This window comes from Henckelia pumila, chromosome 3 (genome assembly GCF_033568475.1).
Source record: "Henckelia pumila isolate YLH828 chromosome 3, ASM3356847v2, whole genome shotgun sequence".
NCBI lineage: Eukaryota > Viridiplantae > Streptophyta > Magnoliopsida > Lamiales > Gesneriaceae > Henckelia > Henckelia pumila.
Window position 1 is genome coordinate 33,856,027 of NC_133122.1, and position 13,227 is coordinate 33,869,253.

Genomic DNA, 13,227 nt, shown 5'->3' on the forward strand with positions numbered 1-13,227 from the left:
GATCTATATGACTTCAGTGATGCCGCGTACTGCAAAATCTTCCGGACTACGCTGACTAATCGCGCACTGGCATGGTTCAATAAACTCCCAGCAGGAAGCATTGCAAGCCTGGAACAACTTATGTGACGCCCGGGGCTGATGAGGCAGGGAGTGATCGCCGGTGCCAAGAGGTTGCACGGACAATGAGCGGCTCCTGGTAGGCTTCTAGGCGGAGGGAGACATGAATGAACCGATCTCGTGCCGGAATGAGAGGGGATTCTGAGACTGTGTAGGTATGGGACTACATGGTTGAGGAGAGTTTAAAAGATTTCATATGTGCTGCTCATATCAAGAAGGTGCATCTTCTTTTCGGGAGCTCATCACATAAGAACTCCAAAGTTAAGCGTGCTTGACTTGGGGCAATTATAGGATGGGTGACCCCCTGGGAAGTTTCTCAGGGTGCGTGTGAGTGAGGACATAAGCACGCTGAAAAGACCCGTCTTGATACAGTGGGTCGTTACAAATGGTATCAGAGCACGGTCCTCGGAGGGTGTCCATCTGCCACGTGAAGCTCAGAAATCCTGCTACTGGTCTGTATGTTTTAAATGTTTTAATAAGATTTAGAAGGAGCATATGTATTAATTTTAAGTATTTCATGTTCAGTAAGACTTTTGAAACCCTTAGTTATGCATTGCGATTTACGTAAAGAAATATGTGGTGGTACAGAATGCCTCCCAGACAGATTCCGTCGAATTTCGAGGACGAAATTCAATTTAAGGGGGGGAGAATTGTAACACCCGGAAATTTTAATACGTAAATTCGCATGCATAATTAGGAGAAATTAATTTTAAAATAAGGGTTAAATGAATTTATGTGTTATTATGTGATTTATATGCATGATTTAAGTTATTTTAGCATTTAACCCAAAATTAGTGATTTTTGTGATTTATGGAAATTAATTGGTTTTGATCGCGTAGACGGGACCGTGGACGGACGAGATACCAAAATATTTAGCCAAAAATATTTTATGAGTTTTACGAGCTTTAAAATAATATTTTAAGGTATTTAATCAAGAAAATTTTAGTATTTAATTATATATTTATTTAAGGGTTTATTTTTAGCCAAAATTAGTCTCTTTATTGACTTTTATTAATTTTTAAAATTTGCCTATTTAATAATTTCGAGATTAGGAGATATTTTATCAGATTTTTATTATTATTAGAGAGTTTTAAATTATATTTTTCTATGGTATATTATCTATATTATTTAGTTAATATTTATTATACAAAAAAATTATCCTAAACCAAACCCTACACTCTAAACTCACGTCTAAGCCGCCTCCATCCTCTCCCTCACCTTCTCCTTCATCGGCTTCAACAGAAACAACAGCCCCATAGCCGTAAGCTTCGAGTTCTTTGAGTTATTTTGGAGGTTCGTCGTCCCGGAGTCCCGTAAACGCATCGTTCGTTGTCAAATAATTACGAAAGGCATGTTTAATTCTTTTCTCAACTCCATATAAGCTATTATTTTGGTTTTTACAGCAGAAAGTTTGTGGTATATATGTTTGTTGTTCAGAAGTATATGCAGATGGTATTTCCCTTTCCTTTTTCTCACGTTTTGCTTGATCTTTCATGAGTATGATCACGTTTTTTATGCATGGTAAAGGTCCAGGCGGCTAATCCACATCTGAGGGAATGTCTTAGGGTCCTTGTGGTCATGTGGTCCTGTTGGTTTTGTCCATGGTTGGTCTGAAACGAAGCACTTCTCCTCTAGTGCACCAGATCGCGCAGATTTGTGTTCTGAGGGAGAAGGCTTCGTTCTCCCTCCTCAGGCCACTATTTTGGGTGAGGTTTGTTGGGTTGGAACCTACTAGATGTTGGCTGAGTTTTGCAATTGGTTTCGCGATTTTAGGTGGTCGGAATCTCGAGAACGAAGCAAAACGCCACAGCTGCTCCTGTCTGCGCGCGAGCTGCGGGTAGGCAGTTTTGCAGAGCTTCGTTCTCCCTCTATACTTGATGGTTTGGGCTGGTTCTTACATGGTTGGAAACGTCTTGAAGAGGGCTAGAGGTAGGTGGTGGTGCTCCGGCCAGTGGACGGCCGGAGCACGGCGGCAACTGCCCCGGAAGGCTGCTGCTCGCGCAGCCGAGGGCAAGGAGAGGGGGGGTGTCGGGTAGGGGGGTTCTTGGTGGTTCCGGGTCGGTTCAGGGTAGTGGGTCGGGTCAGTAGGGTCTAGGGTCGGGTCAGGCATGTTCGGGTCCGGGCTAGGTGGGCCGGGCTCGAGTATTTTAATTTTAAAATGTTTAATGTTTTAATTGGATTTTTGGGCCATTTAATTAGAAATAAAATTATTTGGGCTTTCAATTAATTTTATTTGGGCTTTTTAAATTATTTTTAAGTTAACCCAATAATTTTATGGGCCCGTGGGCCCATTGGAATTTTTGGGCTAGTCAGTGATTTTATTGGGTCAGTCTAGGAATTTTTATGAATTAATTAGTTATTGGGCCTAAATATTTTTATTTAAGCCCAATAACATTTAAGTATTTTATTTTAGTAAAAATTATAATTTTTAAAATTAATTATTTAATTATGGGCTTTAAGTTAGTTAACAGGCTTTAAGTCAGTTAAGGGGTTAGTAGAGAGACCAGCAGTCTGGACCAATCCATGAAAATAAACTAAGTCCAGAATATATATTTAATTATTTTTATGCATGAAGTCTATTTTAAGTAAAAGTATATTTATTATTAAAATTAATTAAATATATATTACGGACATATTTTAAGTGCATGCATACATGAAATATTTTATGATGTGTTTATGATTAAGATTTGAGCATGAAAAATATTTTTATGGAAATTGAAGTGATGTGACAGCATAGAAGTGGGTTTTACCACTGACACAGAGGTAGTTCTACTACCGGCATAGAAGTGGGTTTTACCACTGGCACAGAGGTAGTTTACTACCAGCATAGAGGTGGATTTATCCACCGCCACGTACGATGGTTCTTTAGACTGATCAGTCGGCACAGTTATTAGTCACATTCATGGATATGACCATACACAGTTTTTATGTTTATGACATGCTCAATTATGTTATGTATGATGAAGAAAGTTATGTTATGTATAAGATTTATGATTAAGCATTTATGTTATGAAAAATGTTTCCACGCATGCTCATGTACATGTATATGTATTAGTATTTACGTGATGCATTATTTTTAACCTTGTTATAAAGGATTAGACATGTTGAGCCTCTAGGCTCACTACGCTTATATGGTGCAGGTGAGTATGATGTAGCTCCTACCGGTGGCGAGGACGTATGAGCGAGCATGGCAGTGGCCCCGTGACCGTCTCGCTAGAGTTTTATTTATGCATGAGTTATTTTTTTAGGATATTTTTATGTTTTTATTGGTTATGATTAATTATTGAATTTTTATGATTTTAGTAGACATAAGTTATGAATTTTCACGATAGACATTATTTTATTTATTTCATGACTCAAGATTTTATCAAATAAATGTTTATTATTTTATTAAGCGAGTTATTATTTGTAATATTATTTTTAAAGTTTATACATATATGTATGGGCGTATATGTATATATGTATAGTATTATTTAAAAAAAAAAAAAAGTTTTTCCGCATTTAGTAGAACTAGGGTGTTTCAATTGGTATCAGAGCCAGGTTCTCTCTTAGTACGGTATGGTTCGGGGACGAACCAAGCGGAAGCTGGTGGGCATGTGACGCCCGGGGCTGATGAGGCAGGGAGTGATCGCCGGTGCCAAGAGGTTGCACGGACAATGAGCGGCTCCTGGTAGGCTTCTAGGCGGAGGGAGACATGAATGAACCGATCTCGTGCCGGAATGAGAGGGGATTCTGAGACTGTGTAGGTATGGGACTACATGGTTGAGGAGAGTTTAAAAGATTTCATATGTGCTGCTCATATCAAGAAGGTGCATCTTCTTTTCGGGAGCTCATCACATAAGAACTCCAAAGTTAAGCGTGCTTGACTTGGGGCAATTATAGGATGGGTGACCCCCTGGGAAGTTTCTCAGGGTGCGTGTGAGTGAGGACATAAGCACGCTGAAAAGACCCGTCTTGATACAGTGGGTCGTTACAACTTACTCAGCGTTTTCTTCATCAGTTCTCCATTAATCGAAAATACCCTAAGACTGCATCATACCTGTTCTCGATTGTGCAAAAAGAAGGAGAAAGCTTGAGAGAGTATGTGCAACGTTTCACTCAGGCTGTTCACGAAGTCCCGCATATCAATCATGATCTCTTGGCAGGAATTATGCAACAAAACCTCCATCATCGGAAGTTTAAGGAATCCATAGCGGGAAAACCCCCAAGCACCTTGGAAGAATTACTGGAAAGAGCCGAGAAGTATATACGCATTGAGGAGACTATCGAACCACGCTATTTAGGGAAAAGAAAAAGAGAAGAAGAAAAACCAAGAGAAGGCCGAAAAGAAGATAAACGAGGATTCCAAGGCCCTCGTCTTCAGCAGGTACCCCTAAATGCGCGCTTGGCTGATATATTGGTGGTTGCGGAAAAGCAAGGTTTGCTGCAACCTCCGAGGCCAATGAAAGACAACCCAAAGCGACTGAAATCTGACAAGTATTGCCACTTTCACAAAGACAAAGGACATTCTACCGAAGACTGTTATAGTTTGAGAACAGAAATAGAGAAGCTGATCAAACGTGGCTATTTAAAAGACTTCGTGAGTAAGTCTCACCACCAACAACGAGACAACAAGACTTATGAAGACCGCCGAAACAGAGAACCCCCAAAGAATCATGAGAAGCAAGGAAAGCATAATGGAGATTTCCATGAGAACATGCCGACTGGAGGGGTTATCGCTGTTATAACCGGGGGACCAGCTTGCGAAGATTCAAATAGAGCAAGGAAGACTCTTCTGCGTAATGCTTCTAGGGGGAATCACTGTCCTCACCCTAACCAAGCCCAAGTCGTGTGTGAAATATCAAAAATATCAAAAGAAATGACATTCACTGAGTCAGATAGGGAATACCCTTTAGTTGAGCACAATGACGCATTGGTTGTCTCCGCTACAATATCCAACTTTTGGGTGAAAAAGATGCTGGTTGACTCAGGCAGTTCAGCAGATATCATTTTTCTTAATGCATTTGTTAAAATGGGGATAGACAATGCACAGCTAACGCCCATCAGCACCCTTTTAGTTGGATTTTCTGGAGAAGTAGTGGAAGCACTAGGAGAGATCACACTTCCTCTCTCGCTAGGATCGTATCCGAGAAGAGTTACAAAAATGGTAAAGTTCTTGGTAGTAAATGCATCCTCTTCATATAACGTGATACTGGGGCGCCCGAGTATAAATATGTTCCAAGCCATAGGATCAACCTATCATATGAAGTTGAAGTTTCCAACGTCAGAAGGAGTTGGAGAGGTTGTTGGTGATAGTAGGTTGGCTCGGGAGTGTCATGCTAACATCCTGCGAGACTCAGCCAATTGCAAGAAAAGGTCAAGGGTGGACGAGATATCAACTCAGAAGAGAAGGCATCCACAGACAGATGAGCTCAAAAATGATAGAATACATACTATCGATAGTGAAGTCGAGAAAGTAAAACACTTAGAGGCAACCGAAGCGCTCAAAAGAATAGAGGTAACTCCAGGAAGTCCCGGTAGAACTCTTAAGATTGGAACGGAGATGCCTGCTGAAGTAGAACAGATGATAACAACATTCCTCAGGGAAAATACAGATGTATTCGCCTGGGAAGGTGAACCCTTACCAGGAATACCTCATGAGTATGCCCTCCATCAACTTAATGTGGACCCCAGGATGAAGCCAGTAAAGCAAAAGAAACGATCTTTTGGAGCAGAAAAGAACAAACATATTACGGCCGTAGTAGAAAAACTGGTGAAGACCAAGTATATCAGGCCAGTCTCCTATCCCGAATGGCTAGAAAATGTGGTGCTTGTTCCCAAACCCGGAGGTAAGTGGCGTCTATGCATAGACTTCACCGATTTAAACAAGGCTTGCCCCAAAGATCTATTTCCCTTGCCACAAATCGACTTGTTGGTTGATTCCACCGCCGGATGTGAGTTGCTCAGTTTTTTGGATGCTTACCAAGGGTATAATCAGATAGGTTTAGCTCCTGAAGATCAAGAAAAAGCAAGCTTCATTACTGATCAAGGTATCTATTGCTATGAAGTAATGCCTTTTGGGTTGAAAAATGTTGGGGCCACGTATCAAAGATTGGTAAACAAAATGTTCGAGAAATTGATCGGGCGAAGTATGGAGGTCTATATCGATGATATGTTGATAAAAAGCGTTATAGCTCTCAAGCATGTGGAAGATCTCAAAGAATGTTTTGAGATATTGAGGAAATACAAAATGAAGTTAACCCCGAAAAATGTGCTTTTGAGGTTCAAGGAGGAAAATTCTTAGGATACATGATTTCCCAGCGAGGAATAGAGGAAAACCCTGAGAAAATTAAAGCAATCCTAAGCATGGCGCCCCCCAAGAGCATAAAAGGGATGCAGGAGTTAGCAGGAAGGATGGCCGCCTTGAACCGTTTTATTTTCAGATCGGCTGATAGAGGGTTGCCATTCTTCAAAGTCCTAAGGCAGGGAAAAGGTTTTCGTTGGACCGAAGAATGTCAGCATGCTTTCGAAGACTTAAAAAAGTGCTTAGCGGCATCACCATTGCTCGTGAAACCAAGAGACGGAGATACCCTTTTACTCTACTTGGCAATATCGACTGAATCAATCAGCGCAGTTCTGACGGTGGAGAGGGAACGAGAACATAAACCCGTGTACTACATAAGCAAAGTACTGCAAGGCGCCGAGCTCCGATACACTAACATCGAGAAGTTGGCCTTAGCATTAGTAGTGGCAGGAAGAAAGCTGTGTCCCTACTTTTTATCCCACCAGGTGGTCGCACTAACAAATCACCCTTTGAAGAGAATATTGTCCAGCCCAGAGGCGTCTGGAAGGATGACCAAATGGGCCGTCGAGCTAAGTGAGTATGGGATTTAATATCAGCCATGCCCCGCCATTAAAGCACAAGTTCTAGCAGACTTCATAGTAGAAATGGAAACCAATGGCACAGGAGTTTCAGCTCCCACTTGGACGATCCACGTAGATGGATCCTCCACGTCCGGAGGGAGTGGAGCAGGAGTGTTAGTAGAGAGTCCACTGGGAGATCAGTTCTAGTACGCCATCAAATTTCAGTTTCCAACATCAAAAAATGAAGCAGAATACGAAGCACTTATCATGGGAATAAAACTGGCTTTAGCGGCAGGGGCTGGAAAGCTGATCGCCTATAGCGATTCACAACTCATAGTCAATCAAGTTCAAGGGAACTATGAAGCCAAAGAAGATAGTATGAAGGAGTACTTATCAAAAGTGAAGGACCTTCTTGTTCGTTTAGAGAATTTTGAAATCAAACAAATTCCTCGAGCTAAAAATGAAATAGCAGATCAACTGGCCAAATTTGGCAGCTCCGCGACAGTAATTAATAGCAGGACAATTACGTTTATCACGTGTGATAAAAAGGGAATAGGAACTGGAAGTCTTAACATCCTGTGTGCAAATCAGGGTGAGCCAAGTTGGAAGGATGAAATCATCAAGTACCTGTCAGAAGGAGAACTTTCCCCAGAGCAGGACAAAGCAAGAAAGCTTAGGGTAAGAGTCGCTCGATTCACTCTAATAGATGGAGAACTGTACAAGAGGGGGTACTCTCAGCCATACTTGAAATTTCTTGCACCTGCTCAGGCAGACTACGTACTCAGGGAAATCCATGAAGAAATTTGTGGAAACCATTTGGGAGGCAAAGTGTTGGCAGGAAAAGCACTCCGACAAGGATACTTTTGGCCTACGATGAGGCAAGATGCGCTCGAGCGAGTAAAACGATGTAGGCCGTGTCAAGGACATGCTAATCTTCAGCATCTACCAGCAACACCGCTTCAACCACTCGAAAGCCCATTGCCTTTTGCTCAATGGGGAGTGGACCTAGTAGGGCCTTTTCCTCTCGCTGCAGGGCAAAGAAAGTTTCTCATCGTAGCTGTCGACTACTTTACTAAATGGGTCGAAGCAGAGCCACTTGCGAAAATTTCTGAGAAAGAGGTGATTAATTTTCTATGGAAAAATATAGTTTGCCGATTCGGAATTCCGCGAGCACTAGTGTTTGAAAACGGCACTCAGTTTTCCGGTGCCAAGTTGAGGGAATGGTGCCTAGGGCTGTCCATCCAACAATTCTTCACTTCCGTCGGGCATCCACAAGCCAACGGACAGACCGAAGTAACCAATCGAACTATCCTGCAACATATCAAGACTCGAATTGGGGAGGCCAAGGGAAAATGGGTTGACGAACTACCCAGTGTCCTGTGGGCGTACAGGACCACTCCGCGAAGCTCGACAGGAGAATCTCCGTTCAGCCTGGCCTATGGGGCCGAAGCCATTGCCCCTGCATAAATCGGAGAAGAATCACTAAGGATAAAGCATTACAATGCAGAGGGAAACCAGCAGGATTTACGGGCATCCCTAGACCTTATTGAGGAGCTTAGAAAAAGGGCATCAGTATGAGCCGCAAGGCACAGAGCACGGATGTCAAGGGCGCATGACCACCGAGTAAAACAACGAACTTTCCAGGTGGGAGACCTGGTAATGAGAAGAGCAAATGTCCTACACCCCGTAGGAAAGCTGGATCCAAAGTGGGAAGGACCATATAAAGTAATCAAAATCGCCCGAGAAGGAGCTTATCGCCTTCAGCATTCGAACGGGAAGGTGTTGCCTAGAACATGGAATGTGGCAAACTTAAAGAAATATTTTCAGTAACCCATAGCTGCTTTTCCTTTTTAGCTAAGCAACAAGAGTAATAGTTCCGTAGTTGTAATACGTTTTCATATTAATAAAAGTTTTTGTAAAAGCATCGCATCATGCTTTCTCCCTTCACAAAACTACATGAGCAAATCACACATGTTTATTCATGTACTTAAAGCATTTTTTATCGTCACTAAACCCTGGTCGTCAAAAAACAAGTCACCTAAAGCATAAGAGGCCTGGCCAGCCCAGCTAAGGTACTTTGACACTATAAGAGGTCAAGACGAATAGGAAGCCCCCACCACCCATAAGGTAGGTGTACGCTTTTCCAAGAGACACGACAAACCTTGGGAACCTGATCAATTCCCAAGTACTAGCGAGAGTATAACAATAAGGAAATATTTCGAAGCAAGCATAGAATAAACCAAGATATATAGCAAAATATAACAAAAACCAGCTCCAAAAAACAGACACAAAGTATAAAAACATCGGAATATCGCTCTCGCAGGAGCTGGAAAGAGACTATAATAGAAATTCCAAAAAACGCAAAATCGTCTAAAGGACAACTCTCTACACCTGAAATAAATATCATGGAACACCAGGAGCATCATCTCCCTGGAGGGAGTTCAAAGACTCTATAATCTCGAAGTCACCAAAATCATCAAGGGGCGCAGCTACCCTCGGCATATCAATCAGTCCCATGTCCGGATCTGGAAAATCAGGGCCAATCATCTTGACCACATTCTCCGGAACATGCTGCTCGCGAAGAATCCGGCGGCTCTCAAGTATCAACTCATCGTGAATCGCATAGGCACGCCGAAAAACTTCCTCCTCAAAAGCAGCGGAGGCGCAAAATGATTCAACAGCCCTCTCCTCCAAACTCCTCTGCAACTGCAACCCTGGAGGGGAAGACAAAAACCCAGCTCCAGTCTGCACCTCAGTATAGTGCCTCTCATAAAGAGCACTAAGCTCAGAACGAAGAGTCTCCCCCTCCTTTTCCTTCACACCAAGCTTCTCCGGCCACTGACGGAGTTCTTCCTTAATGCTAGCATTCTCCCCTCCCAAACGGAGAATCTCCTCCTTCGCCCTAACCTCCGAAGCTTCAAGGCGAACAACATCTTCCTTCAGTTTGGCCAACTCCTTCATAATCTTGGCCTCGTCAGCCCGAGCCTTGTCTTCTCGAGCCTCCAGAGCTCATACAGCGGACAAAATCTGAAGTCAATAGAGAAAAATAAATAAGAACATTATTGATAATATCAAGATAAGGAAAATAAACTCTTCAAGAATACCTGACAAGAGCCAAGGGCAATAGAGTGGTGTAGGATCGAGGAGGATCGAGAGATCAAATGTTTCAAATCATGATCCCCCACTACCTTGGCCCCCCGCCTAAGGCCAATCTCAAAATCACTAAAGTCCCAGAAGGACTCTGCACCATCCCTATTCACCCCGTCAAGAAGAAACAAGGGGTGGGATCTCGCCTTCCTCGCCGAAGAGGATGAAGTCTCCCGAAGTTTCTTCGCAGGATCAGCAGGAAGGACTTCACCCCCCTTTTTTACCCTCCTCCATCGGCCTCTTTCCCGCCCCCCTCTGGTGCTCAATAGCACCAGCACCCTGAGCTCTCTCATCAGGCAAGGAGGGGATACTATGGCCCTGGCGTCCCCGCAGTACCACTCCTCGGCTCTCTCCAACACGAGGAACTAATGCACCGGCACGTTCAGATGCATCTCTTCCATTCCCCTTGTGCTTCGGCCCACTCCAAGGAAGAGGGCGGCCGGAGGTATTCTCCCGATGACGGAGCTTACTCAGGTCAATCTGGTTACCTGTAAGGGAGATTGCATACATATAAAAAAATGTTCAGAGCCAAACGAATATAAGTAGTAAATACAACAAGTAAATGATTACACACGCAAAAGACCTAAATAGTACCAGCACTAATTAAACACCGAGGGTCAAAATTTTCGTTAAAGAGCCCCAGAGACCGACACTGTGATTGAAGCTCAAGAATAGATCCTTTATTCTTTATTATAGTAAGCCCAGAGCTCCAATCCATGGGCACCCCCCACCCGCAATCTTTAGCATAAAAGAAGTCTGACTTCTAAGCACCTCGGTGAGATCGAAGTTTACGTAAGAACCTACACTTCGGACGGGGCTGGAAATATATATCAGAGTCCGGTTTCGTGGGACGAGCTGAAAAAAGTGCATGAAATAAATCCAGGCTTGGATCCAATTCAAAAGCACCCACTTGATGTCGAAATCCGAAAAAATACAGAAGGGCATTAGGAGTCAACTGACTGAGACTAACACCTAAGCTTTTTATTAACCCTATCAGGATAGGGCATGGAGGAATTGAGAAACCACTGTTTAGGTGTTCAACATAAACTGTGAAAAAACCAGCAGGCGAAGAGTGACGAGAGTCACCAGGGCATGGAACTATAATGTCGCAGGATCTGGGTATTTCTTTGCAGCGGCACACATAAGAAATGTTTTCACGAGACAAAGGATGGGACACTGTCTCACCAGGAATCCCATCACTGTCTGACTCGCTAAAAGAACCAGGGTCGGGCTCAAGATTAAAATTGACAGGCTTTGGGCTCTGTAATGATGCCGACGCAACGTCAAGTGTAACAGAATTACTCAAATTGACGATACCTACACCTGAGCCGGGACTATAAGCCGGCAATTCACTTTCAGTGTATCGCTCAGAATCAGGGCTATGATTGGACTCATTTTGGGATTCTCGCAGAGACATTAATAAGGAATATTCTTTCCCTCTGCCGCATCCTACGTAATTTAGCGAGGATCTCACGAATTAAATTTTATATATTTGAGATTCTTCCTTGAAGATATTTCTCAAAAATGATTAATGCATAAACATACAACATATATAATATACACAGAAGATACAATCAACAGGATTAACAATAATTAGATGACCAAGAGAATGAAGACCGCTAAAACTCCAAAATGAGCGACGCCCGCTCCCCTTTTAAAGAACTCAAGGACACCAAAGAGAGCGACACCCGCTCCGTAAGTACACAACCCAGCAGCACGCCGCTGCCCTCCTCACCGCCTATCACCACATCTCCGCCGATCAAGAGCGACACCCGCTCATCAGCACAACCACCCCCAGCAGCACGCCGCTGCCCCGTCTCCGCCAAAATAGTACCATGAGCGACGCTTGCTCTATGCACACTTCTTCTCCAAACGAATAGCCGCACCAGTGCACTTCGTCGCACCCTGCCCCGCCTCCGCCAAATCTCCACCGTGAGCGACACCCGCTCACCTGCATTCCACTCCAGCCCTACATCGCCCAAAGCCTTACAAAGCTTCACCATGATTAGTAGCACGCCGCTACAAGAATCACCCCTCCACGGCCAACTCACCATCATCCCACCCAACTCCAAATAGCAGCAAGCCGCTACAAACATCCCGAACAGCGCCTCGCCGCGCCCATTACTCCGCCCAGCAACACACCGCGGCAGCCACTCCTCCACTACGCCGCTAGAATCAACACCCCGACAAGCACCCCGTCACCAACGACCAGCCGCTTCAGCAGCTGTATCTCCGCCCAAGAATCGCAACCTCCATGCCATACAATAACATCACTGCCGCACACCATCGCACCACCTCCAAAATCAACAAAGAGCGACGCCCGCTCATCTTCTCCGCCTAGCAACGCATCGCTGTTCCCATCACCACCTCGCAACCCCTGGCGAGCCATTGCCGCCATCACGCGCACACCAATCCTCACCCATCGCCCCAACCATCCCTCTGCCTCCTTCGAAATCTCAAAAAAAAAAAAAAAAAAAAAGGAAAAACATAGAAAAAAGGAGGAGCAGAGGTGAGTATAAACAAAAATAGTGGAGAAACCACCAAGAACACAGAAAGATGTCTATAAGCTTTGCGCAAGCATATCCACATGAGAACGGCAACTCATCTCTAATCGGCTACAATCAACGCCGTAAGAAAAAAAAAAACAAACAAACAAAAAAGAGGAAACAGAGCACGAAACAAAAACTAAAAAAGAGGAAAGAAGAAGGGGACAAAGAGGTGCAGATTATATAAATATATAAAGAAGAAAGCATAAATGGGGGAGAAAGCAGAGTAATGAACCTGTCATTTCGTGGGAGGAAATCGAGGTGAGCCAGCGGTACACTTACTATTTATAGGGGAGTCATAAACCCTAGAGTCGGGTAAGTGGATGATAGTGTGAATAAAAATGACTAAAAAGTCCTTACTCTCAACATTTTCCAAAATAAAGAAAATCGAGTATAAAATATATATATATATACATATATATATATATATATATATATATAGACGAATAAATTAAATTTTGGATAAACATTGAGAGTAGGGGGCCTATGATGGGTATAAATATATTTTTAATATACTTATAAATATAAATAAATAGAATGGTTCAATTTGCGAGAATAATATTTTTAAAAGGAC

General features: G+C 43.3%; 2 protein-coding genes across 2 annotated transcripts; one reads left to right on the forward strand and one right to left on the reverse strand.

Moving 5' to 3' along the window:
- The first annotated feature begins 1,718 nt into the window (after positions 1 to 1,718).
- On the forward strand, positions 1,719 to 6,400 carry LOC140888430 (uncharacterized). Its single transcript, XM_073296106.1, has 3 exons — positions 1,719 to 1,828; positions 1,891 to 1,954; positions 4,118 to 6,400. The coding sequence occupies exons 1-3, from the start codon at positions 1,719 to 1,721 to the stop codon at positions 6,398 to 6,400; spliced, it is 2,457 nt and encodes an 818-aa protein (XP_073152207.1).
- Positions 6,401 to 9,241: 2,841 nt separating this feature from the next.
- LOC140892552 (uncharacterized) lies at positions 9,242 to 12,882 on the reverse strand. Its single transcript, XM_073301476.1, has 2 exons — positions 10,065 to 12,882; positions 9,242 to 9,987 (listed from the first exon to the last, which is right to left on the reverse strand). Exon 2 carries the CDS (start codon positions 9,919 to 9,921, stop codon positions 9,364 to 9,366), a length of 558 nt encoding a protein of 185 aa, XP_073157577.1. The 5' UTR covers positions 9,922 to 9,987; positions 10,065 to 12,882; the 3' UTR covers positions 9,242 to 9,363.
- Between the last annotated feature and the right edge of the window lie 345 nt (positions 12,883 to 13,227).

What these genes read in the sequence shown, in the direction of transcription:
- LOC140888430 (XM_073296106.1), top strand. Translation starts at nt 1,719, where the DNA reads ATGGTTGGTCTGAAACGAAGCACTTCTCCTCTAGTGCACCAGATCGCG. An exon ending in AGGCCACTATTTTGGGTGAG is followed by an intron (nt 1,829 to 1,890) that starts GTTTGTTGGGTT and finishes TCGCGATTTTAG; the next exon opens with GTGGTCGGAATCTCGAGAAC. An exon ending in TGTCTGCGCGCGAGCTGCGG is followed by an intron (nt 1,955 to 4,117) that starts GTAGGCAGTTTT and finishes TTTCTTCATCAG; the next exon opens with TTCTCCATTAATCGAAAATA.
- LOC140892552 (XM_073301476.1), bottom strand. Translation starts at nt 9,921, where the DNA reads ATGAAGGAGTTGGCCAAACTGAAGGAAGATGTTGTTCGCCTTGAAGCT.